Source organism: Tyto alba, unplaced genomic scaffold (assembly GCF_018691265.1).
Source record: "Tyto alba isolate M040663 unplaced genomic scaffold, T.alba_DEE_v4.0 Super-Scaffold_23, whole genome shotgun sequence".
NCBI classification, from domain to species: Eukaryota; Metazoa; Chordata; class Aves; order Strigiformes; family Tytonidae; genus Tyto; species Tyto alba.
In genome coordinates this window covers 27,870,991-27,898,505 of record NW_024881297.1, presented here as the reverse complement: position 1 = coordinate 27,898,505, position 27,515 = coordinate 27,870,991, and the positions used below count along the sequence as shown (strand labels likewise).

Genomic DNA, 27,515 nt, shown 5'->3' with positions numbered 1-27,515 from the left:
GACCCACGCGCCTGGCATTGCTCCCAAACCCGGCGAGGGCTGGGCGCTGGGAGCCAGGAGGTCTCTGACCGGCAGCACCGGATCCTCCCGGCAAACACAGGCTATTCCTCCACACCCAGCCCTGCCCCAACGCCGGCTCGCAGCTTGCTGCTCCGAGCTCCCACCGAATCCAGCCCGTGACGGAATCCCGCCCGACACTCCAGCGTTTAACGAGATTTCCTGGACACCAACAGGTTTGGAAAGAGCAGGGAAGCATCGCAAAGCCCGGCCGTCCCCTCCGCCGCGCGTCCGGCAGCTCCCTGCCCCGTCCCTGCTCTGGGACGGAGTCGGAGCTCTGGCCCGAAACCGGCTCTCGTGGCTCTCGGGGACGGGAGCCTCGGCGGGTTTGGGGCGCGCAGGGGAGGGAACACAGGCTGGCGGGAAAAACTGAGGGTTCAAAGAGAAATTCGGATCTGTTGGAGGAGGAGGAGGAAGAACTGGCACGTAACGATTCCAGTGCAATTTTCAAGCCTGTGCTGCCGAACACGACGGCTGTAGCAGGTCACGGGTGCCCGCCGGCTGCGGGGGAGCGTGGGGCTGGAGGTGGGGGGGGGGATGGACAGGCAAGGATGTGACCTGGGCAAGGACCTGCCTGCTGGAGGCGGAAATTCAGGCTCAATCCTCTCGCAAAACCAGCCGGGGTGCAAGTTTTGCCCTCAGCCTCCCTTCTCCCCACCCCACCTCTCGGCCCCGCAGCCAGACACCCGTAAGGGCAAAGGGACGCGTGACGGGGGATGCGAGAACTTTTTGGGGCACGGAGGGACAAGGACCGGCTCCGAGCACAGCTCCCCTACCCCCCACCTGCCCCATCCCACCTCCAGCGCGTGGCGGGGGGGGGGGGGACGCCGAAGAAAGCAGCCGTTTTGGTTAGTACCTTCAAGTAGGAAAAACATTCTCAAGTCCAGTGCTCGGGACGGGCTCTGGGTTTGTCTTAACGCCCTCTAAGCCCGGCGCGTCGGGACCCTCTCACCCACGACCAGCCTACGGTGTCTTTGATGTTCCTTTTGGTCAACATCCCCCCCCCTCGCCCCCTCCCAGGTCTCTCGCAGGCAGGAGCTGGGCAGTGCACCCCCCTCTGCGTCCCCGCCTCCGACACTGGCCACGTTTCACATAGTGCAAAATTCAGGAACGGAAAGACGCTGCCGGCATCAAGGCGCCCAAATACCACCCACCCGCCGGGAGCCCTCGCCCTGTCCCGCAGCGGGGCTGGGGGGCTGGGACCCCTCGTGCCTCTGGCCCCCACCCCAGTCTCTCCTCTCAGCAGGGACGGCCACCGCGTTTTATCCGACTCGGACTAACCCGACCGGCAATTCCATCCCTGTCCTTCGCCGCAGGCACAGCTCGAAGGGCTCCCTCCCTCCCGGGGCGAGGGAGCCGGCGGCAGGTCTGCGGACAGACGGACAGACAGGGACCTGCAGCACCCCGGGGCTCCGAGGACTGACGACGGCCCCTGGAAACTAAGAGCACCAAAGAAATGGCAGTTTTGGTCAAGCCGTCAGGAATTCGCTCCCTACAGTCTCAGGAAAAACAGAAAAAGAAAGGACAGGAGGAAGGACCAGGCACGCGAGGCAGCAGCCGCCCACCCTCCGCAGCTACAGGAGAAACCCCGGTGGGACCGAGAGCTTCGGGATGTGCGGCACGAGACACTCAGCACCCTGGATCTCCGAAACATCACACCCACGGTCACGCACCGTGGCTCAGCTAGAGGTTTCCATGCATTTACTTTATTATTTTCAAGTTGACGAACAATATCCGATACGACTGGGTCGAGTAAGGCTATTTTCCTCTTTTTTTTTTTTTTTTTTTCCCTCCTTCTCCCCTGCACGGGAAGCTCAGACAACGCCCAGACACACGGACCCGCACACGAACCGCTTGCACGCACACGCACACCGGAACACCGAGACACAGAAGAGGAAGAGTCGTTTATACCTGACTGGTGATGAGGTCTGTCCTATCTTATTCAAAGAAACGTTTATGTGCATAATATACAGAGGTGCAGCATTTACACACAGGATATTGTAAAGACACAGAGCTTGCTACAGATGCCTTTGAGTCCTCAGAGACGCATCCCCCTTCCCCGCCCTGCCCCTCGGGGGCCCCGGCTCCATCCCGCTCCAGCCTCCCGCCACGACTCTGAGGGTTTTAGGAACTAAAGAGCCGCGATGCAGCGCGCCGCTGCTCCCCCTCGGAGAGCTCCCGGCAGGTCCCTCGCCTCGTGCATACGTTACCCCTCCGCCTCCCCGCTCCGAAGCTCCCGCCGTCGCTTCGGCCGAGTCTCGGCTTTGTTGGGGTTTTTTTTTCCTCCTTTCAAATGCACCCAGCACTGCTGAGCCCAGAAAAATTCAGCCAGGAGAAGAGGTTTGAACAGCTCCTCGCGTCCTTGGAGAAAAACAAAGAAACAAAGAAAAGGAGGAAAAAAAGGAAAGAAAAAGAAAAAAAAAAAAAAAACGAACCAAAGAATCCGCGTGTCCGTGCCAGTATCTTGAATGGAAGGGGTTGGTTTTTCCTTTGGTTTCTCACTGAAGGCAAAGGTGAGCGTGGGCTGACAGTCTGCACGGGTCCGACCCCGACATTCGCGGCTGGGGGGACCCCGAGGTCCCCCCGTTTGTGGTCCCTGGGGCAGGTGGGGGGATGCGGGGACCCTCGGGGTGGAGCTGGGAGGGAGTGGGGGCAGCTCCCGGGGCCCGTCCCCCCCGTCCCACCAAACAACAGAATAAAATCAAAGAAAAAGATTGTTTCTTGGGTCTTTGCAGTTTGTTCTTTGTTTTGGTTTTCCACTTGTTTCTAACGCCTTACCCCGCACGCTGGGAGACGCCGGGGCATCGACGGAATCACTACCACACTCAGAGTGCTCAAAACAAACAAACAGAAAAAAAAACCTTGTTCCTTTTTCCTTTTTTGGGGGGAGTTTTTGCTTTGTTTTTAGTGCTACTTTTATATCTGCCAGATTCCAGCCCTGGGACGTGGTCGATGGGGCTGGGGACTACTCATCTCGCTTTTGGTCGCCGGAGCTCCTCGCTCCGGCCAGGGCAGGGATGGGGCAGGGGGAACGGGAGGGGAGTGCTGGAGAGGGGGGAAACGTTTTCCTAAAGAAAAAAAAAAAAGTTTCAAATTGCCTGCAGCTCGGGAACAGCAACAACAAAGAAACACCAACCAGATTCTCATCATCGTTAGGTTATTTTTGAATTTCATTGAAGTGCCCGTCGAGAATAAAGCCAATCCCAGCCTCCCTGGGCTGCCCTCTGCAAGGACGTTACATTCAGTGTTTGTCAGCAGTTTATATGGCTCAGTGGGGCTGCAGGGCTGGCAGCCCCTTTCTCTAGCAATGGCAGTGCAAATACACCTTTTGAGTTGAAATGTATTTGTGCTGTGGTTTGTTTTTTTTTTTGTTTTTTTTTTTTTTTTTTGTCTTAACTCTCTCTCAAAACACAACTTCCCTTTGTTCATTCATTCCCTAGAAACAAACTTTTTTTTTTTTTTTAAAATTAAAAATGAAAAAATAAAACCAAAGACACTCTCTTATCCCTTCCGCTCTTGCTGCTCTCTATCCCGTGGGATGCTAAAGGGAATCCAGACTCATGCTTTAACAAAAGTGCTTATTACTTGAAGCAAGTGCTTTGGACCAAGGGGGCGGAGAGAAACTTCCTTTTTTCGGAGGTTGGGGCAGTGGAGGGGATGGGTGATCTGGTGGCTGCGTTTTCAAAACCAAGAGATTTAAGTAGCACTGAGGGCGGGGGGGGGGGAAGCCGAAAAAGTCGCTGCTCGGTGAGCGCTACACCAAAGGGCTGCCGGGCGCCGGCAGAACGCGAAGCGGGAATGGTCCAACTTTGGCATAAAGGTCAGTGGGAAAGAAGATTCGGGGGAGCCCCCGTCCACGAGGGGCCAGGGGGGGGTGGGGGGGAGCGGGCAGGGCAGCGGAAGTTTCCCTCCATCCCTCTTTACAATGCACTAGGGAAACCATCACAAATCTCGTTTAGCAAAATAATGCATTATTACCAAACACTTTGATTATTACTTAAATTGTCAAGCTGTGCTGTCAAATGTATACAATACAGCGTTAAAGGAGAACAAGACTGGTACCTGCAAGGAAACTGGCCGCACGTCCCCCTTCCCCTCCCACCCCATGTTTCCTCCCATGTGCTCCCAGACCACGGATGCGCTGCTGAAACCTCATTTCCCTCCATCTTTATTATTATTATTATTATTTTTAATAAGACACAAGGGGAGGGGAGAAAAAGATCCTCGCTAAGAGCAAAGAACACACATATATAAAGCATGGTGCTGCAGAGAAGAAATGGAGAAGCCCTTACAGAGATCACATTGATTGTCTCGTCATAGTTTAGTCGTCATGTTGAGCGGAAGGTACCACGTCGTAGCACAGAAACAAGGCCAAGAGAGATGGGTTTTCTCCTCTAAACAAAGAAGCTGAAAACCACAATACTCCAAAAAATAAGGGGGAGTGAAGGAAAAGCAGCATTCTCCGTGTGCTCTAAGGAACGCTCTCACCCTGGCTACAGGAAAAAGCCGTGTTCAAGTGAAACGGTGCTGGAGTCCCGTCCCCCGCCAGCGGTGCCAAAGCCACACGGCCCCGGGGATCAGGGCACGGGGAGGGGGCACGGCCCCGTCCCTCCCGCGGTGGGCGCAGGGCATCCCAGCTCTGCTGGGGCCTCCGAGCTTCCCCCAGCCGACCCGACCCCGGGAGAGCCGCGGCATCGCTCGAGGGGACGGAGCCGTCGTGGCCCCAGGCTCTGCCCCGCTCCGAACCCATCCCCGTCCCCGGGAATCGCCGCCGGGGCCGGGGCCGGGAGCGGCTGGGCCCCTCCGTGTGCCTGAAAAAGCACTTTAGCCCTTGAAGACGACAGCTCTGGACTTTGGACCCATTTTCCTGCCCCGCGGGGAGGGTGAGGGCTGGCAGCGACAAGAGATAAAGTGATGCCTAAATTCCTCCCAGAAAGGGAAAGAGCTGCAAGAGGCAAGTGCAGACTCGACAGCAATGTAAACAAGTCTCTTTTTCCAGTTCTCCTCTGTAGAATACTGAAAAGGATCTTCAAAAAGGATCTTTTTATTCAAGTTTCGTGAGTTTATTCTGGTTCCGAACTGAGGTATTCGGTGCAGAAAGGTTAACACTTTCTTTCAAGCTAGAGGGTTGGAGGGGGGAGTGGGGAGACGCAATCAGCTGGGGACACAATCCTACGCTGGCACCAAAGGAGGGGACCCGCCGGCACAGCAAGCCGCCGCCGCCGCCTTGCTGAGAGCGGGGAGGAGGGGGCTCGAGGTCCGAGAAGGGGGGATCCCTGCGGAGCAGCCGGCGGAGCCCGCAGGAAGCACCCAGGGACCGGAGCCCTGCGGGGACCGGGCTGGCCAGCGCTCGGCTCCGAGGTCTCGCCAAGGGCAAATTTCTCGAGTGCTTTGCTGAACGAAGTGCGGGTGGGTAACGGGACGGGGAGACCGAGCTCCGCCAGCCAGCTGGTGCCGAGCAAGGGCAATGCGAGGGCCCGACCCCGCTGGGAAAAACTCCTATATGAAACGTGAAGAAAATGTGCTTATCACCCAAAGGCCAAGACTGAGACTTCATATTTGGTTCTAAGAGTTTGGCTTTGGTAAAAGAAAGAAAACAGTGCGAGGGGACCCTCCCCGCGGGCTGCCAGCAGCACCCTCGCCCGTTCGGGAGCCGTCCCCAGGAACGGCCAGCTCCAACTCTCGCTCCACACCACCGCCTAAACCCGACCAACACCACCCTAACAGGAGCCACCTTCATTTAGAAACTATTTAAAAAAAAAAAAAAAAAAAAAAGACGAAGAAAAAAGACGTAATACCTTATTTTGGTTACAGAAATGCTTTTTCTCTCTGAAACGCTGGGCAGAAGAGCCGCAACGCAAGGCTCGCGCGGCCCCGTCGCAGTCTCGCCGGCGAAGAGGAGGCGAGCGGGCGCCGAGGGTGTGCTGGGAGAGAGGGATCCTTCTCTCCCCACTCCCATCCCACAGGGATCGCACTGGGATGCCCCCGGGGGGGAGCCTCGGCCCCCGCCCCGCGCTCCCGGCAAGGCTGCGGAGGGAAAGGGGGTCGGGGGGAGAAGATGGTTCCCAAAACGCTTGTTGCCCTGTCAGCCCATTCTCGTTCTCTGCATCCCAGTCTTTGGCTTTGAACAGACTCGTGATATGGAGAAAGAGTATTGTTTTTTGTACATGATACTGTTACAGTAATTCAGAAGGAAAAAAAAAAAAAACAAAACAAAAAAACAAAGAAACAAAACCAAAAACAACGGAAAAAAACAGTGCAACATTCTCGAATGCTTCAAACCTGCATTATAAATATGATTTCTAAAATTAAAAAAAGAAAACCCAAAACAAAAAACAATGATCCCACATACACGCACGCTAATAAACCTGCCAAGATGCTGCATTAGAAAAATAAACGCAGACTTACTTAGGGTTGTGAATAAGGACTTTGAAGTGCATTTTTTTTTCCTTATTAAAGGCTAAAACTTTCAGAATTTTTTTATGGTTTTTGTTGTTTTTTTTAAAGGTAAATGCTCGTTTCTTTATAAATAACTTTTCTTTTTTAAAAAAAAAAGCAACACTGACTCTCGCATGGAAACGGCCACGCAAAACAGAGAACGAAAATTCAAAAAAGAATTGTTTCTTAGGATCCAACGTTTTGTCAAGGAAAAAAAACAACCAACCAACAGAATCCCTAAAGTGCCTGGTGTGGGGAGGGAGGCTCCAGCAGCGCATCCGCAGCCAGCCGACCGCGGGGTTGGGCAGCAGCACCCGTTTTTGCATATAAATGACAGCTGCCAAAAGGATATTTTTAGTGTCCCAGGTACAGTAGATCTTGATTCAAGTGTTTGTATTGGAATCGAAGAATGAGCGTGAGAACAGAAGTGATTGCGAGAGGAGCAGTTACAGTGGCACTTGGCCAGGAGCTAACACCCACCCCCAGCGCCTGCAAGACCAGCCAATTCCCAAAGACACACACCCCCCCCCCCCCCCCCCCCAAATCCCACCAAGAGTTCAGGCTTCCCCGTCCCGACCGGCCGCAGCGAGGGCTCGGGGCAGCCCCGGGAGCACGGCACGGGGCCCCTGGGCAACGCCGGCACCGATTTCGACCACCCTGAAGGCTGGGGGACAAAGCTCCTTCCTGACGGCCGGCGGCGCCCGCCTCGCCTCGGCCGGGCGAAGCCCTCATCCCGCAGCACCCGTCTCCCGCCCCGCCGCCGGAGGGGTGCGAGCAGGCGCTGGGGGGGGGGGGAGAGGATGGACAAGGGGCAGGGGACGGGAACGGCACCGCCGGCTGCTCGTTAAACCAATTAACAGCTCTGGCACCGCGCTGGCAATCCAGCGAGAAGAGGAAGCTCTGAACTCTTGGCCTACCCGGCCACGCTAGAAGGCCTGCCCAGTCTTGTTCTCCTTTAAAGTGCCCTATATTTATAGAATTTCTAAATAAATATAATAAGATATTAGGTCACCCATAGTTTAAGCTACTCCGAGTAACAGCCGTCCAAGCCGATGGCATTGTGCCGGTCCTTGCTGTAGGGGCAGGAGCTGCCGTTGGGCAGGGCCCCGCAGGCGGCGGTTTTGGCTGCAATGCCGCAGTTCTTGAGGAGGTTGAAGCTGAAAGAGCTGATGGCGTCTTTAGGTGGGAAAGGCTTCATGGTGGAGAGGATAAGTGCCAGGCAGTCGGCAACGTCCTTGTTGGGGGCGCATGCCAAGGCTGGGGTATGACCTAGAACAAAGCCGGGGGTGAGGAACCGCCTCGACTGGGGAGGTTCTCACCCCTGCACCTCTATTTGTCTTTATCTCAAAGGACCCTGCTTCAGCGACCGCTTTGAAGAGTGCCAGGAGCAGCAGGAGACGAACAGAAAGCCTCAGAAGCCCTGGCAGCAAGGCAGGCGCAATGATATTTTTCACAACTTAAAGGTATTCCAGCAGAGCAAGAGCTCTGCTGGGAGAAAAAGCTTCTGGCCACAACAACCGGTTTCTGCCAACTTGCAAATGAGTCAACAGCTTTACTGCTGGCTCAGGCTGGGCTGGTTTTGTGCCTGGCAGGAGAGCCAGACGGCCACCAGAAGATGCATGGAGAATAAAAGACCTATTTCAAACACCTGTGGCACCTGGAAATGCTTTTACAGGGGATTGCAGGGTGCTAATGATGTCCTCACCCAGACTGTCCCTGCAATGCCACGGCTGAGCCTGTGTTGCTCAGCCATGGAAGGGATGAGGAAATCCTTCCGATCCCAGCTGAGTGCTCCCCCAGGCAGTCCCCATCCCCCAGGGACATCACACTGAACCCCCACCCCCCACCCCGGACTCCCACGAGGAACACGCACCTTCTTCATCCACAGCCAGCACAGTGGCACCTCTGCTGAGCAGGGCCTGGACGACAGAGGCCAGCCCGTTCCGAGCTGCGATGTGGAGCGGCCTGGGGGGAGAGGGGGAGGCCACGTTAACCTGCCTGCTTTTAACACCTGGCGCTAAAGCACAGGCCCCTGCGAGGGCAGGTGCCTGACTGGTCCTGAGCCCCGCAAGCTCACACCAGCGCCCTTTCGCCCATGCGTCACCCCCACCCAGCAAAGCCCTGCTTTTCCCTCGCTGGCACCAGCTGTCCAAATACTCACATCTGCAGAGCACTGTTACTTGCATTGATAAGGCCAAGGTCTTGGGTTTCCCCCAGGATCAACAAGGCACACTTTTCATGACCCTGGAAAGGAGACCAGACCTTCGATAGTGCACGAGCAGGAGGGCAGGGGCAGCGGCGGGGACCTGGTGCTGCCCGAGTGGAACGTGATTCCCCGGGATACAGAAACGTTCCCTAAACCCGACCCTCTACAACGGGTCACCGCTTTGGCAGGGCCTGAGAAGCCAAGCTGCTGCCCCTCCACCATCTCCTCCTTTGCGTGGACACACTGATCACGAGCCCCCTGCTCCCACCACGCCACAGGAAGCACAGAGCTCAGAGCGCAGGTCCCGGGGAAAAACACGGGCAGGCCTGTGCTACACCCTAAGCTGCTCAAAACTGTATCAGGAGCGCCTGTACAGGTCAAGACAGGTAAGCAGGCTGGCAGAGCAAGCCCAGTGCCCTCGCCTCTGCTCTGGTGGGGCAGGAGTAGGCGGGCAACCCCTCTCATTAAGGTGGCAAGGCTGAGGTGGCTGTGTGCGGCGGGCTCCCTACCTTGCTGCAGGCCAGGTGAAGAGCTGTGTTCTTGTTGACATCCAGCACAGTTATATTTGCTTTTGCTTGGTACAGCAGGAACTCTGAAACGAGGAGGGACAGCTGCTGTTGAGAAGCAGCAGCACAGAGCCCGGCAGTGTGGGGCAGCAGCCATGAGCTGAGGGGTCAGGAGTGGAGCAGCCGTCCCAGCTCCCACGGGACCCGGTGACAGAGGAGGTGCAGGGAGACTCGCACCCCGCGCTGGGGAAAGCGGCTGCCGGCCACGTACCGACTGCTGCAGTGTGCCCGTTCTCAGAAGCCATCATGAGGGGAGTCCTCCCCAGCTTGTCAGTCATGTCCACCTCGGCTTGGTGGCGCAGAAGCAGCTGTAAACCATGGATGTTGTCTGCAAAGGCAGCAGCGTGAAGGGGTGTCCTGCGGAGACGAGAGAGCGAGTGAAGGAGAGGGCACAGCACCCACCCCAGCAAGACTGCCCAGGCCCACGGGCATGTTTGGGGACGTCAGAGTCCCTCTGTGCCCTGGGAAGTCATGTGGCAATCACTGCAGGAGTCACAGCCACCCCCCAGCAGCACTGGGGAGTGGGTGACGAGAGGGACAAGTCTGCGCTCACCTTCCTTTGGCATCTCTGCTATTAACAATCTTGGCACCTAATGCTTCCACCAGCATTTCAGCAGTGCCGTCCTGGTTGTTAATTCTGCGGTGGGGATGAGAAGGAAAGTTAGAACAAGCCTAAGCAGAGTTAGCACGTCTGCAGTGGGAGTGAGCAGCATGTTCCTGGGGCTTGGATGCAACAGTAGCTGGGTCTGTTGTTGTTCAGGGTAAAACACCCCTTCACCCTTCTCGATCTTACTCAAGGAAGCCCAGCACCATGCCAGACAACAGCCTTGCCCATCCTCTGCCGCTACGGGTCCCAAGGACACACCAGGCCCACCCCGGGCAGAACATGGCGATGCCTCCACCCTCCTCATCCCTCCACAGCAGCCCAGGGCAGCACACTCCTTCCTCTGCCAGCTGCAGAGCCAAGGAACCACCATCAGCCCCAAACCCCTCTGTGCCCAGTGGGGCCCCAGGAATCGTGCTCACGCTGCCCCAGACACCCCTGAGGAAGGTGGCTTGGGATAACACGGAGCCCTTCTCCCTCCAGAGCCCATCTCCAGAGCCTCGTGGGAAGCCTGGAGATTTCCTGAGATGCTGCATAACCAAAGAGCAGAGATGACCCATCCAAGAGGACCACCAAGGCCTGAACCACCAGCTCCTGGCAGCTCCATTAGCTGCATCAAGCTGAAAGCCTGCTGGCACGGGAGTCTGGAAGGTGACAGCCAACGAGAGCTGTTTACAGCTCCCCAAGGACCTCCAGCAGCCCAGCAACTGCCTCGTGCCTCAAGGGAGCTGGGATGAGCTGCTGGTACCACCCTGAGGAGCTGCTGCCGCCCAGAAGAGCCCTTGGCAAGAAAGGCAGGGCTTGGAGCTCCTCCACGCAGACCATGTATCCCCTCTCCCACATCACCCGGCTGGGAAGAACCCGGGCAGGTCCCAGGAGCCACTTACACTGCACAGTGCAATGGAGTAAAGGGGTTTCCTTCTAGGTACGCAAATGGATTGTGTTCAAGTAACAATTCAAGACAATCTTCATGCCCTGTGAGGAGAGAGGGACAGCAATACATCAGTACCCAGCCTGCAGCTCCTCACCTGTAACAGAACAAGAAGGGACTGAGGGCCACTCTGGCTCTCCCCACGTCCAAAGAGCCCCAGAGGCTGCACAGGACCAGCAGCACCAAAGTGCCCAAACCAACCCGCTCCTCAGCACAGAGCAGCGGTTTTGTTTCCTCTCTGGCAGCAAAGCTGCTGCACTTCAGGAGGTTTCTAATTCCACCATGTCCTGAAGGACTTCACAGCCACATTGCTAGTTTCCCCTTGAAATGCTGAGACATCCCTTCCAGTAGCCATATCAGCCCCCCATCACACCCTGCAGCCAGGGTGACGGCCAAGTGATCCCATAAACCCAGCAGCCCTGGAGGAAGCAGCCTCAGCTGTTCTGCAATAGCAGTTTTCAAATTTAATTCCTTTTTTAAGGAGCTCGGCAGGGGGAGAAAGACTCCCAGCTTTGTGCCATCCTTTCCACCAGGCTGAATTCCCTGCTAGGCTAACGGCTCCCAAAGCAGCGGGGCACAGAGGGACAACTTGGCTCTCCCTCGCTCCCTCTTTCCCACCAACAGCCAGAGCAGAGCAGAGCAGAGGTGGGCAGGGGCCCAGCCCAGGTCCTTACCACTGTATGAAGCCCAGTGCATCGGTGAGTAACCGCTGTAGTCCACCACGGAGTCCAGAGGGTCAGTAGAGAGGGCTGCCTGCAGCAGGGTCCTCAGGATTTCTAAGTGCCCGCACGCCGACGCAAAGTGGATCGGGGTCCGGCCTTTGAAATCCCGACACAGAACGAAGGCATCGTGGTCCAGGAGGGCAGCCAGGCAGTCCTCACAGCCCGTCACAGCCTGGGGCCAGAAAAGAGGACCAGGACCTCAGAGCTCACCCTTCAATCACTTAGCAACAGAACTACCCCCCCTTCTTCCACAGCTTCCTTCTCAAATGCCGCATCTCAGGAAGGGAAAATGGGCTCTTTCACTGAGGACTCTTGTAACAGCAGAAACCACCCGCTTGCCCTCCAAGCAGCGTCTGCACAGGAGGAGGTACAGAGGCTGCAGGACTGCCCCGGTCCCCGGGATGCACTCACCCCTCGGTGCAGGGCGGTCCTTCCCCTCTTGTCTGCTGCATCGGCTGTGGATCCCTTCTCCAGCAGGAGATGGACACAGTCAACGTGGCCATTCATGATTGCCAGCATCAGTGGGGTTCTGTGCATGGGGGGAAAGGCACAGGGAGAGGAGTGAGCTTGGAAATCAGCAGGGTTCAATTATCGCCCTCGCTCCCCTGCCCCAGCCACCCTGGCCTGACCCTGAGCCACGCAGATCCCAAGGGAAACACCCAGACAAACTCACTGGCCGTGGATGTCCATGACGTCGGTGATGTCTGCCCGCTCCCCGCTGTCTATCAGGAGGTGCAGGGAATCTGTGTTCCCGTTGGCAGCTGGAGACGACACACAAAGCAAGGAGTCACGCACAAGGTACAGCTGGGTCCCCTCCTCACAGCCACCGCCGCAAACCGAAGGAAGGGGCTCGTGCCCAGCAGCCAGGCACACGTGGCTGAGCAAATTCGTTATGTGGTTGCTAGGCTACAGGATTGATTAGCCCGTGCACAGGCTGAGCTGGAGACACGTGTGTGCAGAAGCTGCTGCTGTCTTCTCTCCCACCCGCTGCTGAGCCACTCGGACCCTCAGCTGCTGCTGGCACGTCACAGCAGGCTGCACTGGCCCCAGCCTGCCTCTAAGCGTCCCCCCAGACTACAGCCCCTTCCCCTCTCTCCCCGAATGGCATTGGGGTGAACAGGCACCCTCGGCAGCGGCGGCACCGATGGCTGGAAGGGCTCTGGACACCCTCCCTCACTGCCCCCCGACCACCCCCCAGCCCCGTCCGCCCTCCGTCACCTGCAGCGTGGAGAGGGGTCCACTTCCTCTTCCTCTCCTTCACCAGGGCGGACGCCCCGTGGCTGGTGAGCACCTCCACACACTCCGTGGAGCCTCTCTCCGTGGCGAGGTACAGCGCCGTCCGCCCCTTGTGGTCCCGCACGTCGAGGTTCACCAGGGTTTCGGCAAGTGTCTTTAGGGCTTCACAGTGACCATTATAGGCCTGAGGACAAAGTAGAGCGTGTTAAAGCGGTGCCTGGAGAGGCTGCACCCAGAAGTGTCCGTGTCCCCCCCGCCCAGGGCAATTCCTGTCCCCTGGGTCCCTCCCGCCAGATGGGCAGGATCCTGCTGGGCCACGGCCTCTTGTCTGCACTTGGGTCCCACACAAAGCCCTCACCTACTCCCACCCTGCCCACACTTGGACAAGGGAGGTGGCTCCAAATAGCAGCAGCCAGAAAGCCCTGGAAAGAGCAAGGAGTTTAACATACAAATCAAAGGGACTTTGAACGATGGGCTGTGGGGGAAGCCGCTCCCCTGCTGCCGGTGCCTTTCCTGCTCAGCCCCGCTCAGCACTGACAGCTCCAGGGACCCAGCCAGCGCCGCCCGGGCGCGGGCACCTCTCCAGGACTCGGGGTGAACCCCGCACAGAGCCAAGAGCCCTCCGCAACCCTGGGGTTGGGCCAGCCATACTTACAGCTAAGTGCAAAGGGCTGACTGGAATGGTGCTTTCCACATCCTCCAGGCAGTTAAAAGACATTTCCAGGAGCTGCAATAGCAACAACACAAAACTCTAACTGATCCTGGAATCACAGAGGCTTCCAACAGTCACCCTGTCCACCCACAGGCTGCAGAGGCGATGGAAACCAGCTCATCTGCTCCAGAATGATCCAAATTTCAGGATGGGACCTTCCTTAACCTGCCTTTGGGCCCTGCATAGACAGTCACGTCAAGTCCCTGCTACCCCAAAGCCTCCCCACTACTCATACAATTTCCTGTGCCCACATGGCTGCAAGCTTGCCCTGCAATGATGCAGGCACTTCAGAGTTACAAGGCGTTATTTGTACTGCAAGAGCTCTCCTTGGCACGGGTCTCCAGGCTTCCTTTTAAAAGCCCAACCTTGCTCTATTACCAAGGGTTTAAGCAAGACATCCATACGTTCCCCTGTGCCAGATACCAAAGCTCATTTCTCTCAGGCATCTCACACAGGCCCAGGTCTTTCCTCTGTAGTATTCTGAGCACGATGGCTCCCCAAGAGTCCCAATGCTTTTTAATCAAACCCATCTCCCTTCCTCCTGCACAAACCCTACAACACACACGGTCCTTTAGCCACAGCTGGACGCCACAGGACTTGACACATTCCTTGCAAGGGGGTTCCCCCTTCTCCTGGCAGCACAGAGGGTTTTCTCCAGCTCACTCACCAGTTCGAGGTTCTGCCTGTTGCCGTACGCAGCTGCATAGTGGACAGCAGTATATCCCTGCTTGTCCCGGAGGGATGGGTCAGCACCATTATCCAGCAAGAACTCTAAACAACTGCAATGAGCAAGAGAAAGGGGAGATGAAGACAAAGGGGAGATCGGAGAGGCCGACCTTTGTAGGGAACCCCCTGATCTATCTCAGAGCAGATGCTGGTACTAATCCCCTCAAGACACGGAGCGCATGCAAAGCCCGCAGGAATTGAGGACTGGGAAGCAGTGGCCAGGTTTGCCTTGAGAATCGAATCAGCAGATGTTTCCCCCAAGGCACCACTGCTCAGATCAGCGTAAGCAGAAGCAAGGTACTTCTAGCGACTGCGTGCCGAGGTCTGGGGAAGGGGTAAACAACAAACAGCTGCCAGATGGGGCTGGGGCGCGGACTCACAAGAATGCCTCCTTCAGCCTGGACTCCTTCAGTGGCTCCTCATCAGTGTCATGGCTGTTTCCTGAATGAGCCTCTGCTCTGAAAGGCCAGAGACCTGCATCAGTTTGCTGATTACCCCCTCCGACTCCCGCTCCTCAGAGCGCTCCCCTCTTCACCAACTGCTGAGCACCAGCTGCGGGGAGGCAGCCAGGGAACAGCAGAGCATCACCCCCCGGCAGCGTGCCATCGCCTCCGGCCCCAGCAGCGAGGAGCCCGTGCCCCCGAGACACTCACCTCCTGTACGTGTCCGAAGCAGCAGCATAGTGTAAGGGGGTACAGCCTTTACAGTCAGCCTCGTTAATACTGGCTCCTGCCGTGACCAGTGTCACCGTACACTGATAGCTGCCGTTGGCAGCCGCGTAGTGCAGTGGAGTCCTGGGAAGGGGAAGGGAGAAGGGGCTCAGCAGCGCGGCCTGTCACACAGCTGGAGAGACTCGCCAGGCAGCGAGGCGGGAGCCAGGGAGCCAGCCACCCCGCTGCTGCTGAGCTGCACCCTGCTCTGGCTCAAGGGTTTGGGTCAGCAGCTCCTTCTGAAGAGCCAGAGCTGGGCCCCTGGGGCTGGGAGCAGGGGACAGACGCAGCTTTAGACACCAAGTGCAGCAAAGGTCTTAGGAATATCCCGACCCAAACCCAGGCTCGGAGCGCTCCAGCTGTCTTAGGGCTGGAGGAATCACCCTTGTTCCCTTGCAAGGCCCACAGCACACTTACCTTCCAAATTTATCTCTCCTCCTCAAGTCAGCACCGCTGCTCAACAGCAAATTAAGACATTCAACATTCCTACAGGAGGTAGGGAGATGAGTTAGACACAGATCAGAAGGGACCACAGCGGGAACGCATACTCCTCCTAGTTGCAGAGAAGACAGACACGCTTCCCACCCGCACAGTCTGGACGTGCTGAAGCTCAATTCAGCCGGTCATCTCTGGGCAGCGCTAGAGCCACAGCCACAGCTGGGTGCTGCACACAAAGCTCGTCCCTGCTCTCCAGTGAAACAACCCTCCACGCTTCCTGCCTCACCAGTGCTACCCCCCGCACGGCGCGGAGCTCTCAAACAGCCAGGCAATTACCAAGACATTAGCCATGGCATTAGTGCAGCTGACGTGCTGGATTTTATGCTACAAAAAAGATCTGGGATTTCTGGCTTCTGTGTCACTCCCGCCGCTCAGGCCGGGTAACCGCTCCCCGACTGGCTCTCGAGCACCGCGCGGACATGACAGAAACGGGGTCCTCGACGGGACTCTCCACCGCTGCCCCGTCGCTGCAGCCGCGCTCGCTCTCAACGCGCCGCGTGAAATCAACCTCCCTGGCAAACAATACGAGGCATTTCCACAGCCAGATAAACCCCTGCTGCTTTTCAGGCCTCAGCCTGAGCGCCCCGTACAAACCCCCAGCAACGAAGAATTTTAGCCCTGTTTTAAAGAAGGGTAAAGGGCCACGGAGGGGAGCAACCAGGATGAGTCACAGCATCAGCGGCAGAACAGGGCCAAAAGGTTTCCATTTCCATCCCTGTCCTAAACACGGGTCTCTGCTCTCTCCCAGAACTGGGAACGGCACACAGGGGTCTGACTCCCAGTCCTGACCACAGCACAGCACTGGGCTACCCATGCTGTAGCTCCCGGCCGAAGAATGGGGTTACGGTTTGGGCTGGGGGCAGGCAGCAGCCTTCCTGCACGCAGCGTGGGACCGGCGCCCCAGGCACAGCTCACCCTCCAGAAGCAGCAGCGTGGAGGCAAGTCCTCCCGAGGTTGTCAGGTGTGTTGATATCGAAGCCTGCAGACAGCACGTGCTCATTGCTCAGCGAGGAGACGATACTGTACAACTGACCTGGGTGGCAGGAGGGGCAGGGAGTCAGGGGGAAGCTCGAAGGTCCCCCCAGGTGCCCCCGCTGCAGGAGGGGCAGCCGAGCCACTCACCTGAGGAAAGTAGCTTACGACAACAGTCTGAAAATCCAAAGAGAACAGCTAAGTGCAGAGGGAACATGTCGTGGATCCCACGCCTGCCAGGAGACAAGAAGGGAGTCAGGGTGGATCATTTCTGCATCCTCCAGCCCAGGGTAGAGAAAGGGAGGAGGAGCCCTTCCTTACCTTGCAGTGTCAGCACCATTCGTCATCAAAGTACTAATTAGCAGCTCGTGGCCATATCTAGCAGCAACGTGGAGGGGGGTATTGCCGTATTTGTCAGCACAGTCAATCTCACTGCCTAGAAAGGAAAAGCCAAGTGCTTTGCCAGGGAGTCTCTGCATTCTAATTCCGAGCAGCCCAGGCTGTTCCAACAGCCACGTCCCCATCTCAGGGACACGGCTAATAACTCGAGTCCATTCAGCATTGAACAGAAGAACTGTAAACTCCTCTCTGAGATGAGAGGCCACTTGTATCCTACAAACCTGGGGCATTAGATCTCTGCCCTTTGCCCCGGGAAGGGATGCATTCAGCCCTGGAGCTCACAGGCTGAACCCCTGGGGTGTTGTCTGAGCCTGCAGCCCTCTTACAAGAATATTGTCTTTCAGGCTGGAGGGGGCAGTGGAAATGTTCCTTGGCCACAGCAGCTCTGACCTGGCTGGAATTTCAGTCCCCTGATGTGCACTTCACTGCCCTTGAGGGCATGCACGCTGGCTGCCACCCCCCAGAGCAGCACAGGGCCATCAGCAACAGCACCAAGGGCACAGAGTCAATCCAAGTGATAATTCCAGAGGCCTTAAACCCTCCAAGACAAGAGGTGAGGAGGTCCTGGAGGCAAGTCCTGAGAAGCACAAGGAAAGGCCGGGGTAACCCAGGGCCAGAGGAAGAAGCCACTCACCGTTCTGAATGAGGATCTGTGAACGCGTGAACCGTCCGTGAATGGCAGCCATGTGCAGAGGGCTCTTTCCTTCCTTACTCTGCAGGAGAGCAGAAGCAACATCACATCAGGCTTCCTACCACCTTCCCTGAGCTCTCCCCTCTGGCAGTGCGTCCCCGCTGCTCCCCCCATCCCAAAGCTGGCAGACCTGAAAGTTGACATCGGCCCCGTTGTTGACGAGGAGCTCTAGGCACAGGGCCCCGTTGGTTGAGACGGCAGCAAAGTGCAGAGGGGTGAAGCCCTTCTCGTTAGGCTGATTGACGTTGGCGCCGTAGTTGACCAGCTCGTTGGCCACAGCATCTTGGCCCATGTAACAGGCAATGTGAAGTGCAGTGTTACCGAAGGAATTTGGTTCATCGATCTGTGGGAGGATTTGGGAAGAAAAAAAAAAAAAAAAAAAAAAAAAAAAAAGGGAGCTGAGAACCAGCCAGGGTTCCTGCCACCACTCAGCACCCTCTCCTGCTCCTGTCTCCAGACTGGCCAGCACCCGAGCTCGCCCTGCTCGCAGCCGTGGGGGTCTCACCTCGACGCCCAGCCTCAGCAGGTGACGCACGACTTCGATCTGGCCGCTGGCTGCCGCGGTGTGCAGTAGGGTGTAGCCCTTCTTGTCCTTACACATCACATCAGCTCCCCGGGCCACCAGCAGCTTCAGAACTTCCAAATGCCCTGTCCAGGAGACAGCGGTAAGAGCCAGGAGAAAACAGAGACCTGGGGAGCCCCACGTCCCGGAACGGTGAATCCACAGGCAGCAAGTGGGAAAACAAACCGGACTGATGCCCATGGGGAAAACCTACCCAGGAAAGCTGCCCAGTGGATGGGCTGGCGGTCCTTCTTGTCACAAGTACTCAGGCTGGCCCCTTTGTTCAACAGCAGGTTCACCATCTAGGTGGGGAGAAGCCGTGAGAGAGGCAAGGCTGCCATTCCGCCCCGCTCGTGCAGGCAGAGGTGCCTTCACCACCTGCGGAGCCTGGAGCCAGGGAAGCAGGGGGACAGGCACGGCGGGACCCCTTGTACCCCAACCCGCCTCGCCTACCTCGAGGTGGCCGCTGTGCACGGCGTGGTGGAGTGCTGTGCGGCCCGTGCGGTCCGCGACGTTGACAGTGCTCAGCAGGGGGATGATGGTCTCCACGCACTTGGTGGCCCGGTTGGCAGCGGCGACGTGCAGAGGCGTTTGCCAATACTTGTCGCGGGCATTGACGTCTGCTGAGTGCTTCAGGAGGAGGTGAAGTGCCTTCTAGCAGGAGCAGAGGAAAGCAGAGCTCTAACCCAACCTGCTGGAGCCTGCAGAAGCCCTCCAGCTGGTTGGGGGAAGCTGCAGCTCAGCCCACCTCGTGCTTTCAGCACACACAGGGCTGCCCAGATCCACACCAGCCCCGAGAGCCGAAGCTGCCCTTGCGGGGCTGAGCCCAAACTGTGCTGCGCACTCAAAAGCAACGGCTTCTCCCCACTCTGTCAAATGGAAGGACTTGTTTGTTTTCCTGTCCCTGATGACATTCTGAAGCCCACATATGGCTGTCTTTCAGGATGTTATCACAGAGAAAGGGTGAGAGGTAAAGACAGCTTGAGAGAGACTCCAAGCAGTGAGAAGGAATCTTCCCTACGGAAATCCTCCAGCCCTCACCTGGGGTGCTCCAGCTCCTTCCAGGCTGGAGTTCAGTGGGTGGGACCTGAATGAGCTGGGCTCATCCCACCCGAGTGCAGCTGTAAAACGTGGCTCCACGGGGGTACCGGCACGGGAGAAACACCTCTGAGCCACGTGATTTAACTGCAAGTGAGTGTTCCTCCATGACACACGAGGTGCGAAGCGCCCGGGGGATGACAAATGTGACCCACTGACCTATATTTGATAATGATTTTCCCCCTTGTGCTGGTAGAGGCTGTTTGCTGCAACCCCACGTTTTCCCTGCTGTGGTTTGCAGGCTGCCCACTTCCATGTGGCATCGGGGCAGCACTCCCACCCATCCCAGCCCCACAGCTCTCTGCTCTGCTCTTAGCTCCCAGGGCTGGCTGATGCTGCTCCTGCCTGGGAGAAGCACATGAAATGGCCGGGCAGTGCATAAACCCAGAGATCCCAGAGAGCAGGCTCCAGGCAGGAAAAGCCGTGAAGCGCACAGGCATTTCGGGAAGGCTCCTCTCGGGAGCTGGGCATGCAGGGCACTGGCAGAGCCCTTTGCCAAGCACCCCAGGGAAGAACAGACGAGGGAGGTGGCTCCCCAAGCACGTCTGAGCCGAGGCAGAGAAGCAAACGAGCCTGCTCAGATTTGGAGACAAACAGCACTTCAGACCTGACAGCAGAACAGTCTCGGCTTGCCGAGCTCCTGTATTTTAGCGACCCACGGGAACTGTCCACACATGTTCACAGCAAACGCCTTCAGTAGAGGTTTACACTAATGTGTTTCGTCCCATGTCTGCTGCCGATTAAGAGAATTCATGCAGCCAGCCGATGTGTGGTAACTTGCCCTGCATGTCAGAGTCAGGGCTTCTGATCCTCTGGCTCCAACCAACATGACCACAGAGTTTCTTGCTCTCCAGCAACTCAAAACAGGACAAAGTTAAGTGGGATGAAGTTAAGCCCACAAAAGCTATAAACGTCAGGAAATCTCTCCAACAAGATCTGTTGGAACCAGCTTCTCAGAGAAAGGGTGAGAGCCCCATCATCCCTCAAAGAAATGTAAAGCTGGATTAGACAAAGCCCTGGGGAAGGAGGAAAGGCAGTGAAGGAGGAAGTTGTGGGGAAAACCTATGTGCTAACTCCCGAAGGATGTAGGAAAGGGAATCAAGGAGATTTTTTTTCCAGTTCTCATTTTCAGCCTCTGAATGATGCATTCATCCCCCCTCTCCTCTAACGAGACCACCCACCTCAGCCAAAACCAGGCAAGATGGAAAAGAGGAGAAACACGGTCCCCTACTCCCACCAGCACCCACCACCCCATGCAGGGAAAAGACAGAGCCAGAGGACACCTCAGAGGGAACTTACTTCGTTACGAGAAGCCGCAGCGCGGTGTAATGGGGTAAGCCAAACAGTGTCCTTTGCGTTAACGTTAGCACCTGAGGAAGAACAAAAGGAGGGGTCAGGGGACAGAGAGGTGACTGGCTGCCCCCGCTCCAGAGTCTCAGGGCAGGTCTGCAGCTACCTCGGAGGCACCCACTGAATGACACTGCCACTTCTGCTGCAAGAGGGGACCCTGCACTGAGCTCCACGTGAAGACAGACCCTGTGAACTGCAAGAGGAACAAGCTACATCCCTCGGGAGACTGAAGAGACTACATTTCCCTGAGTGCCAGCTTCCCCACGGAGCCAAAAAAAACACAGCAAAGACCCAGCAAGCAGTTCTACTCCTTGCTTTAAAACAAGGCCATTTGAGACAAAAAAAGGGAGTATTTCATGTTGGGAGCTGTGGTCGCTGTGGGCTGCATCTCCATATTAGAAAGGAAAGAGGACAGATTACTGCCATCTCACCTCCAGATCTATGCTAGGCACTTAGGTGCCAGGACCACCGAAGCCCATGCCTTTCTTTCCTGCTGAGAACTCAACACACAGGCATGAAAAAAATCAACAGAGGGCACATAAGGGCATCCCATGCTCTGCAGACAGAGCTGAGCATCCCCAATCCTGTTTAACAAGCCCTCAGCAAAGGATTTCCCCACGTCTCTCCTCGTCAGGGTCACGTAGGATCATGCCAGCCTCGGGGTTCCCCCACACCAGCAGCAAGCAGCTGCGAAGCCCACGGTGCCCCAAGGCGCTGCGCCGGCAAACAGCGGGCAAGGAGCCTCCCGTCTGCGCCGTGCAGGCGCAGGACCCAAGCACAGGGCTGAGCGTCTCTGGAGGGAAACGACGGGCAGCTTTATGCCAAGTAACACAAGCCAAAACCGAGCAAACTCCCCTGGTTTTCAGCTAACCCCTCTCCACAAGCAAGCGAAACGCTGCTCCCCTGAGTGTCCTGCTGAGGCGTGCATCCCCACACTGCCCCCTCCTCCAGTAGCTCTTTCTAACGCTGCACACCTTCCACACATCCCCCTCCTGGCTTGGTTTCCACCTCTGCTATTTCAGTTCCAAGACACAGCTCTGTCTGAACAAACCTCTTAGGATTATGGCAGCATTTCCTAATCTTCCCCTGGCTGCAACCCCACCAGCTTAAGCATGAGCACACGGCTGCTTGGAGGGTGACCAAAAACTGTTGCTCTGCACCCCTAAAGCCAGAGGAGATCAGAAAGATGCCTTAAAGGCAGCGCCAGCACTCGAGCCAAGCGCCCTGAGCCACAGCCCTTACCTGACAGTATTAGGAGCTCAAGGATTGCAACATCTCCTATGTAGGCAGCAGCATGCAGCGGCGTTCGTCTTTCTTGGTCCTGAGCAGGGATGTAAGAAACAAAAACCGTCTGTGAGCTTGGAGGGCTGGGAGATCCCTCCTCCGCTCCAGTCTGCCCCCAACACCTCCTGTAAGCATGTGCAGCACCTCGGGACGCGGGACAGGGGGAAAAACTGCTTAAACCCAGCACCCTCCTGCAGCGCTGCGGGGGTGCACAGCGCTCTGAGAGCTCTGCGGGTGCTGGGGGGTACCCGGTGACCGGCGCAGAGGGCACCTGGGCCATAAGTCCAGCACGAGCCAGGGAGGCTGTGAGAGCCCCAGCCATTCATTTCATCCCCCCCACCGACTCCCCAGAGTCCGACCCGACCTGGCTGTGGTGCTGCTGGGTTTAATGAACATCTGCAAAGCTCTCTGCAATGCGAGATGAAAGCCTGGCCGCGCTCTGACAGTGCACAGGCTGTCCCATTCTGCATGCTTTTATCCCCTCGGCCAACAATAAAAAACACTCAGAATTACAGACAGCTCCGAAACAAGGTTCAGACCTGCTGGCTGCTGAAGGCCAGGAGGGTGCAGAAGCCCCTCTCTGATCTTAGATGGGATTAGCCCAAGAAAAAAAATACCTTTCACTTCTGTTTACTCAGGGCCAGGCCCTGGGTAACCTCTGCCTCTGCCTCCAAGCATGTGGTTCAGGCTTTCCTCAGAGAACATGCTGTGTACTAAAGCCAGGAAGCAAATGAGTAGAAAGCCAGAGGAGCACAACTCATTTCAAGCCCCAGATTTTGTGGAAAAATAGGTAATTGTTTTTCATTAGGTTAAAAACTGTTTGCAAAATGGTGGTGGTTTCTTTTTTTTTTTTTTTTTTTGGTAACAACTTGTGCTGGCACAACCAGGCAGGAGGATGTGAAAGTGAAACCCAGCTGGCGGGTCACTGAACAAGCAACAACATTTCTAAACCTGCACATAAAAAGGAAATTAAGTGTTAACAATTGTGGTTTTATTCCTTCAGCAGCTGCACGAGAGCTCAGCAAAACAATCCCAACCCTCTCTCCTGACAACAGAGGACGAAGAGCTGACGGGTTCCCAACCTAACCAGTCATGGAAAAAAATCCCCACGCTATCTCTGTGTAATAAGCAAAGATACGATCGGATCGTTCGTCCTGCTGGCACACGGGCACCGGCGCAGGGCCGCCCTCACCTTCCCGGGCCGCCGGCCAGCGTCTGCGGCGCCCGCCCTTGACCTCGGGGTTTAACACCACGAGGATCGGGGTGCTCACCGGCCCTGGCTCCACAGGCCAGGTCGGGAGAACGCCCTGATGAAGAACTCAGCGAAACGAGTAGGAGCGTGCCAAAAAGCCAGCAGCTGCCTGCGGCATGGCTGGGAGCACCATGGACTGGAGCCCCCGGTTAATGCCACAGCTCAGAGGAGACGGCGAACCAGAACAGGCTGCTCTTGCCTCAAGCTCACAACTTAGCCCAGCTTTTGGGCTGAAAGAGCAGGAACTGCTGACCCGGCAGCTGTCCAACTGTGCCACCACGTCAGGCGGACCGGGCTGGTGCAGCCTGCGCTTCTTATCTGCGCATCTGCCGCTGATTTGTTAGCGGGAAGCTCGTAAACCGGATCAAGGGAAGGCACGCTGACAGGTCGGATGGGAACTCTCACAGGCAGGTTTCACCCCTTCCCTCGCTGGAGCCTGGTCCCCACACTCCACGTGAGGACGGATCACGCTGGTCATCGTCAGACTGGGGCTACCGAGGGCTGCTCCCCCAGGAGCCAGCCTGGCCACTCGCGGGACCCGGAGGGATGTGTCCGAACGCCCGGCCTCCCCGCCCGCTCTGGGACGAGCATCAAAACTACCCTCTGCCATCAGGCTTCACAGGAGCACAGTGGAAACCCCTCTGAACACCTGTGAGGGGAACCTGGCTTTGCTGAGCACCTCAAGTCCTCCTTCCCCCCCTTGGGGAACAACCTCATCACAAGCCAGACCTGCTGCGTTCAGACCAAACTATTTTGGGTCTCTACACCAAAGGAGAAAAAGGTAAACTGACAAGGCAGCAAAGCTGATCCTCCGTGAAAAGCCCTCCCCCACACCCCACAGCCTCTCAGCTATGCTCTGCACGGCTGAGAGCTTTAGGAGGCTCTCACCCTCTCCTGGGGAGGGGTGGGAGTCCTGGTCTTCCACACACCCCATTTTACAGATGGCAAGATCAAGGCACCAGGACAAAGCTGCACAGCAAATGGCGGCCAAGCCAGGAGCAGAATCCAGAAATCTTTGTTTCAAAAACCCAGCTCTGACCATCCTCACCAAAAAGTCCCCTGCCCTCGACAGCACCCACCTCTCACCTGCTGAGCCTCTGCCCTCCCCTCTGCTAAAGAACCGCGCTGCCGGGAAGGAAACAGGGAGAGCTGGGTGAAGGAAGGGGAGCACAACCAGGCAGCACTCACCAGTACATTAATGTTTTCCTTCTGATTCAGCAATGACCGCACCTCCTCTATATCGCGGTTGAAGATGGCTTGGACCAGAGGAGGCTACAAAGAAAAAGAGAAGCAAGTTGTGAAGGTGGCACCACGCGGAAGACACAAGAGGGAGGAGAACGGGCAGCGTGACAGCACATCAGAGACTTCACACCAGCCTGATTTGGCCAGGACCTCGCTCCACAAACGAGCCCCCTGTGCCTGCTGCTGCCAGAGCCCAGCCCACCACCAGCACCCAGCAGCTTCCTCGCGTCCGTGGCTCAGTCAGCACCAGGGACCAATTTTCAAGCCACCAAAGGTGCTTTTCTTGGTTGTCCGTTGGTGAACAGACTAAGGAATCATTGGAAAAGCCTCCCCGTTTCCCGAGCCCAAGAAGCAGCGCTGATCACGGCCCTGGCAGCCCAGCTGCAGAGCCCCCAGCACGCACCCATGGCACAGCTTCGCTCTCCGTGCACAGCACCCGACCACGGAAAGGCAGGTCCAGCTCCTGCTACCCAAAGCTTTAGCCACAGTCAGAAAATCCTCCCTCTGAGCTGGCTGAAGTCTCCCTGTACGAGACAGATCTTTGCAGACAGTGAATCAGGTTTCCCGAGGCACAAGGAGGTGATGCCTCACGCTCCCCTGTAGAAGGCCGTGTGCTTACTCCTGCTCTTCTACCTTTTGAGAAACACCTACAACACTACGCTGGCTCCGATGGCGCAAAGAGCCTGGCAAAGCCCAGCCCAGCACTCCTCCTCTTTCCTGCTGCCCACATCTCAGAGAAGTTACCTAGCAGACCTCGGTAAAAACCAGGAGCAGAGCCACAGCCCAGGTCACAGAGCCAGCCGGCGCCGTGGGCGGCAGAACCGACAGCCTGAGCTGCCGGAGCCGTTTGTGCGGCGGAGCAGGTCGGTGGGTCAGGCGCTGCCCAACCTTGGGGCATCGCCCGGGAGCCCTGCACCCCACTTCTTGTTTCACAGGCCTCAAAACACCATTTTCACACAGGAGGTTCTGGGTCCGTTCAGCACTTGGCACCCCACGATCATCGCCAAACCCGACACTTCCCTGCTCCGGCCGGCCGAGCCTCTGCTGCTTTTCGCACGGCAAGTCCAGAGCGCTGCGACCCTGAGCGAGCCTGGCAGCCCCAGCACACCCCCCTCCAGCCTGCCCACGCGCCTAAAGCTGGATCTAACTGTCAAAATCAGCGAGCCCCTCTTATCTTGACCTCTCGGAGGAACAACGGAGCTTCATTTTCAAGGCAATTCCTTCTCATCCCTGCTGCCCAGCCAACCTCACACTCATTTGCTGACCCTACCATCAAAGTAAAAGCAGTTAAACACGGGGAACACATCCCGGGTCAGAGGGAACGCGTGAGTCATTCCCCTGGAATGCAGCAGACTCAGCATCACTCGTTAGACATTAAAAAAAAAAATGGTGTTTTTAAAAAAAAAAAAAAAAAAAAGAAAGAATCACAGACGATAATTATGCCCTGAGCAGTCTTCAGTGGCGCGCGGTTTGCAGCAGTGCTGGGTCTGACACACCCACCCACCATTCACAGGGAAAGCTAAATGTTTTGGTTACCAAAAAAAAAAAAAAAAAAAAAAGTTCTATTTAAATCACAGATCAATCCCTCATCCTCACCCCTCCCCTCCTTCACCCACCCTGCCTGCCTTTAAACACTCACTATATTAATGATACCGCAGGAGCCGAGGGAAAGGCTTAAATATTTGGTTTCAAGGGGCCAGCAGACCCGATCTCCAAAATCAAGGTGAATAAAGGAATAAAGGCAGTTTATGTAAAACGTGCAGGGAAGAGCAGACGTCCAAGGAGACATGGGGGGCCACCGCTCCGGGGACGGGGTTTGGATGTGGAGCCCGAGGAAGCAGGGCCACGAGCAGCAGCGTCGGTGCTGCCGGAGGAGGGGGCTGCTCAGGAACGGGGGTCCCAGCCGAGACCCTGCGACGGGCAGGGCTGGGAGCTGGGCGAGGGCCACGCACCGGGGTGGGGGCTACTGAGAGAGACACCCTGCACCCCAAAACCGTGATGGGGTCACCCTGCACCCCAGGGCTGTCCCCAAAACCCAGTGGGGACACCCTGCACCCCAGGGTTGTTCCCAAAACCCGATGTGGACACCCTTGCACCCCAAGGCTGCCCCAAAACCGTACTAGGGACACGCTTCCACCCCAGGGCTGCCCTAAAACCGTGCTGGGGTCACCCTGCACCAAAGGGCCATCCCCAAAACCCAGTGGGGACACCCTGTACCCCAGGGCCATCCCCAAGACCCAGTGGGGTCACCCCGCACGCTAGAGCCAAGCCCAAAACCATGCTGGGGTCACCGTGCACCCCAGGGCCATCCCCAAAACCCGGTGAGGACACCCTGTACCCCAGGGCTGCCCCAAAACCGTGCTGGGGTCACCCTGCACTGAAGAGCCATCCCCAAAACCCGATGGGGTCACCCCGCACCCCAGAGCGGTCCTGCAAACCCGACGGGGACAACCTGTACCCGAGGGCCGTCCCCAAAACCGTGCTGGGGTCACCCTGTACCCCAGGGCCGCCCCAAAACCACGCGGGGGTCACCCTGCACCGAAGGGCCATCCCCAAAACCCGATGGGGTCACCCTGCACCCCAGAGCCGCCCCAAAACCCGCTGGGGATACGGCGGGGGCGGCAGCGGGAGGCGCAGCCGCCGCGGGGCGGCCGGGGTCCCGTCGCGAGGGTCCTGGCCCCGGAGGGCCCGGCCGCCGAGCCCGGAGCGGAGCGGAGCGCGGCGGACCCCGCGCAGGGGCCGGGCCGGGGCGGCGCGGGGGGGCCCCCGGCGACGGGTGGGAGCGGGCCGGGGGCCGCGGCCTGGGGCGGCGGCTGGGCCGGGCCCGGCGGCGGAGCGGCGCGCACTAGGCCGCGCATCCCCGGGCTGGCGTGGCGGGGCGGCCGGGCGCGGCGCGGGGGGGCGGCGAGCGGGCGCGGCGGCGGTACCTGGTCCGTGATGCTGAGAATCCCCATCTCGGGGCCGCCCTCAGCGCCCAGCTCCCGGCATCGGGCTCCGGCCGCGGCGGCTCCGCTCGGGCGGCTGGCGGGGCGGGGAGCGGCTGGGCCCGCCCACCGCCCGGGGAGCGGCCGCCGCCGCCGCCGCCGCCGGGCCGCAGCGCCGCCGTCGGCCGCCATCGCCGGGGCCCGCGGAGCGGCTGGCGGGGAGCGGGGGCCGGGAACCCCCGCGGGGCCGGTGGGAGGGCGGCCCCGGGCCCCCCGGGGAGGGCGGCGAGGGGGGGGGGGGGGTCCCGCCGGATCCGCGGGTCGCTCCCCCGCGG

General features: G+C 57.7%; 1 protein-coding gene across 2 annotated transcripts; it reads right to left on the bottom strand.

Moving 5' to 3' along the window:
• Nucleotides 1–1,741: 1,741 nt before the first annotated feature.
• Nucleotides 1,742–27,293, bottom strand: ANKRD52 (ankyrin repeat domain 52). 2 transcript variants are annotated; one of them, XM_042796558.1, is made up of 28 exons: nt 27,184–27,293; nt 24,203–24,286; nt 21,721–21,799; nt 20,428–20,498; nt 18,484–18,684; nt 18,245–18,332; nt 17,974–18,116; nt 17,599–17,811; nt 17,412–17,490; nt 16,700–16,814; nt 16,529–16,611; nt 16,322–16,439; nt 15,326–15,394; nt 14,852–14,992; nt 14,579–14,656; nt 14,140–14,251; nt 13,416–13,487; nt 12,743–12,944; nt 12,198–12,285; nt 11,936–12,053; nt 11,477–11,696; nt 10,759–10,846; nt 9,821–9,904; nt 9,479–9,624; nt 9,211–9,293; nt 8,657–8,739; nt 8,369–8,460; nt 1,742–7,764 (listed from the first exon to the last, which is right to left on the bottom strand). In XM_042796558.1, exons 1-28 carry the CDS (start codon nt 27,208–27,210, stop codon nt 7,520–7,522), a joined length of 3,222 nt encoding a protein of 1,073 aa, XP_042652492.1. In that variant the 5' UTR covers nt 27,211–27,293; the 3' UTR covers nt 1,742–7,519. The 2 variants fall into 2 exon arrangements, with proteins under 2 accessions (XP_042652492.1, XP_042652493.1); XM_042796559.1 differs by lacking the exon at nt 14,579–14,656.
• Between the last annotated feature and the right edge of the window lie 222 nt (nt 27,294–27,515).

Excerpts from the sequence above, each read along its gene's own strand:
- ANKRD52 (XM_042796558.1), bottom strand. The coding sequence starts at position 27,210 with ATGGGGATTCTCAGCATCACGGACCAG. Across the intron at positions 16,612-16,699 it reads AATGGTGCTGACACTGCAAG|GCGTGGGATCCACGACATGT; the intron begins GTAAGGAAGGGC and ends GTCTCCTGGCAG. Across the intron at positions 8,461-8,656 it reads AGTAACAGTGCTCTGCAGAT|GCCGCTCCACATCGCAGCTC; the intron begins GTGAGTATTTGG and ends CTCTCCCCCCAG.